The sequence below is a fragment of the Corvus brachyrhynchos genome, unplaced genomic scaffold (assembly GCF_000691975.1).
Source record: "Corvus brachyrhynchos isolate BGI_N302 unplaced genomic scaffold, ASM69197v1 scaffold2444, whole genome shotgun sequence".
Taxonomy (NCBI): domain Eukaryota; kingdom Metazoa; phylum Chordata; class Aves; order Passeriformes; family Corvidae; genus Corvus; species Corvus brachyrhynchos.
Window position 1 is genome coordinate 1 of NW_008237711.1, and position 4,186 is coordinate 4,186.

The 4,186-nt window shown below is 45.1% G+C and overlaps 1 protein-coding gene across 1 annotated transcript; it reads left to right on the forward strand.

Moving 5' to 3' along the window:
• The first annotated feature begins 562 nt into the window (after nt 1-562).
• LOC108446214 (gastrokine-1-like) lies at nt 563-3,808 on the forward strand. The gene is made up of 4 exons (XM_017732176.1): nt 563-743; nt 964-1,074; nt 2,896-3,034; nt 3,547-3,808. The coding sequence occupies exons 1-4, from the start codon at nt 657-659 to the stop codon at nt 3,633-3,635; spliced, it is 426 nt and encodes a 141-aa protein (XP_017587665.1). The 5' UTR covers nt 563-656; the 3' UTR covers nt 3,636-3,808.
• The last annotated feature ends 378 nt before the right edge of the window (nt 3,809-4,186 follow it).

The window sequence follows — 4,186 nt, forward strand, 5'->3', positions numbered from 1 at the left end:
TTGGACTGGCGGTTGGCAAGGCAGTTGGACTGGCGGTTGGAATGGCAGTTGGACTGGACCTTTCCCGGTGAGAAAACCTTAGCCCTTACCTTTCTTGAATCAAATGGGGGGGCTCCAGAGCTGCTGCCCAAAGCCAAGCCTGATGCCCTTCTGGCCTGGCATCTCTTCTTTCGAGAGCTTCCTGCTCGAGGGTGCAGATGCTGAAACAGAGCCGTGGGTCAGCAGAGGTTTCCATCCAAGACCTTGAGCCTGGATTGACTGTGGCCAGTGGTCTTGCACGCATCAACCTCCAAAGGCACCAGATGACAGCTGTCAGATGCAGCAATGATTCACTGAATGCTTGAAAAGAATTCTTAGGGCCTTTGCCCAAGACCACAGGTTTTATTTTGGTTTTTTTTGAAAATGTCTGTCCCTCATTTGAAAATATATCTCCACTGCCATCTCTCCCTAGACTCTAGCACTTGTTATTTTTTTGCAGGTGTTTAAAGCAAATATTTGGTCTTAGAACTAGCTACTTTCATAGTCTTAAAATATTTTATGTGGTTTTCTTATCTCAGCAGACGGATAACAACCAGCAAATCATTACTGGCGGAGATTCCCAAATCTCCATCTCTGGTGGGAACTCTCACATCTCCATCTCTGGTGTCTCACAAAGCATGAATATCAACAGTCAAACACAAGAGGCAATTTTTGAGCAAAAGAGCAACCATTTGTCCTGGAAAACCATCTGGAACTACAACACGGTGAGTGGCAGGGAGGGTGCTTGTTCAAAAATATATGAGGAGACTGGCTCCTGGCACAGCTGGCCCAGGGACAGGGCTTGTTCTCCTTATCCTAAAGTGTGGAGTCCATGATATGGGGTAGAAACTGTTGGCATTTGTTATTGTTTCAATCCAAACTTTATTCCAGTGTTAACAGGTGGAAAAAATTGAATTGTGAGTGCTCAGTAATTTTATTTTTCAGGGTGTCATTGCAACAAAAGTGATGCAAGAGAGAACCTGCTACATTTCCATCATGAACAGGAGTGAGATGCCCACCTTTGCTGCAGTTGTCAAAGTGGCTGCAGAGAAGAGGGTAAGAATTTAATGGAGGAATTACTAGGAATGTTGCACAGTATTTGAAAGGAAACAGCTGTGGAAGACTGTTCTTTTCAAAGCCTTTTAAACTATCAGGTGTTTAGAGGTGATTGAGATCACACTGTTTATATGCACTTCAATTTATTTTGAATTATATTCTATTTTAAAAGTTTCAAAAATAAGAATATTTTCTTTAAGATGCTTTTAGTGAAGGTTTCTCATGTTTAATTAATGTTGTAGATATCCTGGGTAATTTTTACGTTGTTTGCAATGAGTATTTATACTGATCTCTTGTTAATACTCTCTGATGACCCAAGAGTGCAGATTTGTCCTTGCATGCTAAAAAAATTAATTTCTTTGGGTGAGGTGTATTTGATTAAGAACAAATATGCCAATAACCTGGAAAATTTACAATCATCTCTCAAAACCTTTTCAAATAACTAAGTACCATGTTAACATGAGCTCTGCCCACTAAATTACCACAGACATTTTAAAAATTATATCATCATTTAGCATACTCACCATTGGTAGGCACTGGCTTCCACTGAAGACTCAGAACTGAGTCCTTAAAAAAATCAAGGCTTTAAAGAGCAAGAACACCAAGAGGGGAGAAGAAAACCATTAGTCTTATCAGTGAAGGCATAAGCAAAAATATTCAGCTTTAGCTGTAGTTCGTGGCTTCCAAGTCCTAAAGTGCATCCTCCTGAAGCTAACCTCAACTCCTTGCTCCCCAGTGAGAAGGAAGCACTGTGCACTCAGCTTTCAAAAACCCTTTCATCACAGTCTACTATTCTGAAAGCCTATATATGTAACAATCACAGCCATCGCTGCCAACCCTGTCCAAACACTGGAGATCAGCAGGCCGTTTCTTCACGTGCTTTTTCTTTATGGAAACGATTAGGTTGTCACTAGTGGCAGGCTTTCCTTTCTCTCAACAGTAGTGTAGATTGGAAATTTGTTGTAGGAATGCTTTGCCAAAAGAAGAAAGGGGCTGCATCGTTCCCTCCCCCAGCTCCGCTTTCTCTGAGAACCTTGAGCTCTGCAGCTTGCTGGACAAACCCTTGCTCTGAGGAGCCCTTCCAGGGCCTTCATTCTCTTGGCATGCCAAGATCTCTAAGTCCTTTGCAGACTTTTCAGTACCAAACTGCATTGGTCAGCTCAGAACTTGGCCTTGCAGCTGCGCTTGGCCAGACTCCCTTTTCTTTGGGGCGCGAGAGAGCGTCTCCCTATTCCACAGCCTTTCCCCCACATTCCTGCGAGGAGCCACAACAGGAGGCCTGTGGCCCTAGCTGAGGAAGGAGCTAGAGAGCAGAGGGAAGCTGAGGGCATGCGAGGGAACACCAGCAGCCAGGGAATTGGGCCAGGCCACAAAGCACTCCAGGAGGAAAAGAGAGCGGCAATTCCTTTGAAACAACGCCACGAGAGCCGTTCAGAAAGACTCGTCCCACTAGAGCAGCCAGGGCCCTCAGAGAGGTCTTAAGCACCACCTGCAAATAGTCCGAGAGCAAATGGATCTGCCCGGGCTTGCTGCTGCCCTCTTTGGCTCCCGTTTAGAACGGGCTGCAGCAAGACACTTCTGCTGCCGGCCTTGCCCCCCCGGCTCCCTGCACCTTGCCGCCCTGAGACCGAGCTCTGCCTTTGCAGCTGCCTTCAAGGCTTGCTAGTGCTCCCACAGGCCCCAAGGGGATTGAAAGGTGTCCCTAAAGGCAGTTGGGACTCAAACAGCCAGCCCCGAGTCCTCATTCCAGACCTAGGAATAGGCCTAGCAGGAACCAGATCCCAGCACTGAGCTTGCTCAATGCTGCTATTTGATCTTTAGAACCTGATCGGTTTTGGAAGACCTACCAAGCACATCACCTTTGTCACCAATGGATTGGTCAACAACCTCAACTCCTACGGAGCAACCATTGCCGCTATGTGCAGCGGACTCACCACCTACATGGCTTACGAAGTTCACGGTGAGTACAAGCATGGGAATTCTGAGTGTTACTGACCTGGCTTTTTCTCCTCCTGGTGAATGACCAAGGCACAATTGCTGCTCTTGCACCTTGAGGTGCACACAAACCAAGGGCTGCAGCAGTTGCACAAAGGGTTTGGCATCTCCGCAGATCAGGACTGAAACAACATTGAGACACAGCCGCCACAAATTACCTGATCTATATCATTACTACCTCTTTCTGTGAAATTTAAGGTGGCTCAACTCAATGCATAGGATTTTACACACTGACATCCTCTGCAATGTCTACGCTAAGAGAAAGAGTAGCTCTAAGCACCATTGTTCTCTCATTTCTGTATTATAGACCCAGTGTTGTCTCATGACTTCAACAATATCCTTTGTCTATTAAATGATTTCTATACAGCAACTATGGACAACCTAGTTCACTTCAAGTAACAAAAATGAGCTCCTATCGATACCTAAGAATATCTTACCCATGAACTAATTCTAATTTTTTTGTTTGTTTTTTTAAAGGACCCCAATACAATCAACAATCATGCATTGCACTTGATGTCTTGAGACTTGTAGAGCTGAAGTACTGCCGTGGCAATGGACAGGTCTGAAAACTTTACCTTTCTTGAACCAAGATCCAGCTGTCTGAGCTGCCGCCCAAAGCCAACCCTCATGCTATTCCTCCCTGACATCTTCTCTTTCAAGAGTTTTGTTCTTCATGGTTCAGATGCTGAAACAAATAATTCGTTGACTAGAGCGTTCAATTAAAAACCTTTTGCATAGATCATCTCTGGCTTGTTTCTCATTACTATACCCCTCAATCATCTTTGAAACTTCCATGGCAATATTTTGATTGTCTCCCTTCTGCCCCATTTGAGCCCTTCAAAAGCTCTTTTCATCACCAGCTCTCAACACAGGGCACACCCACAGAGCTGTGTGAGTCCCAGGGTGCTTCACAAACAAGGCATTCACAGTTGGGACCTGCCTCCTTGTTCAGGGGAAGATGCCTCACATTAAAAATCTTGATTCAGGGGGCACAAAAGGCAGAAGGAAAGAAGTGCAAAGCAGTGAATTTGCCTTTTTTAGGGGAAGGAGAGTCTTTGTAGAATTTACCATGACGTTCTTAGAGAGCCCTCTATTTTCCAGTGCATAGCAAGGACTG

Bases quoted from the DNA above. Each gene is read 5' to 3' on its own strand.
- LOC108446214 (XM_017732176.1), top strand. From the start codon at position 657: ATGAATATCAACAGTCAAACACAAGAGGCAATTTTTGAGCAAAAGAGC. The intron at 744-963 runs GTGAGTGGCAGG...TTTATTTTTCAG, and splicing joins CCATCTGGAACTACAACACG to GGTGTCATTGCAACAAAAGT. The intron at 1,075-2,895 runs GTAAGAATTTAA...TTTGATCTTTAG, and splicing joins AAGTGGCTGCAGAGAAGAGG to AACCTGATCGGTTTTGGAAG.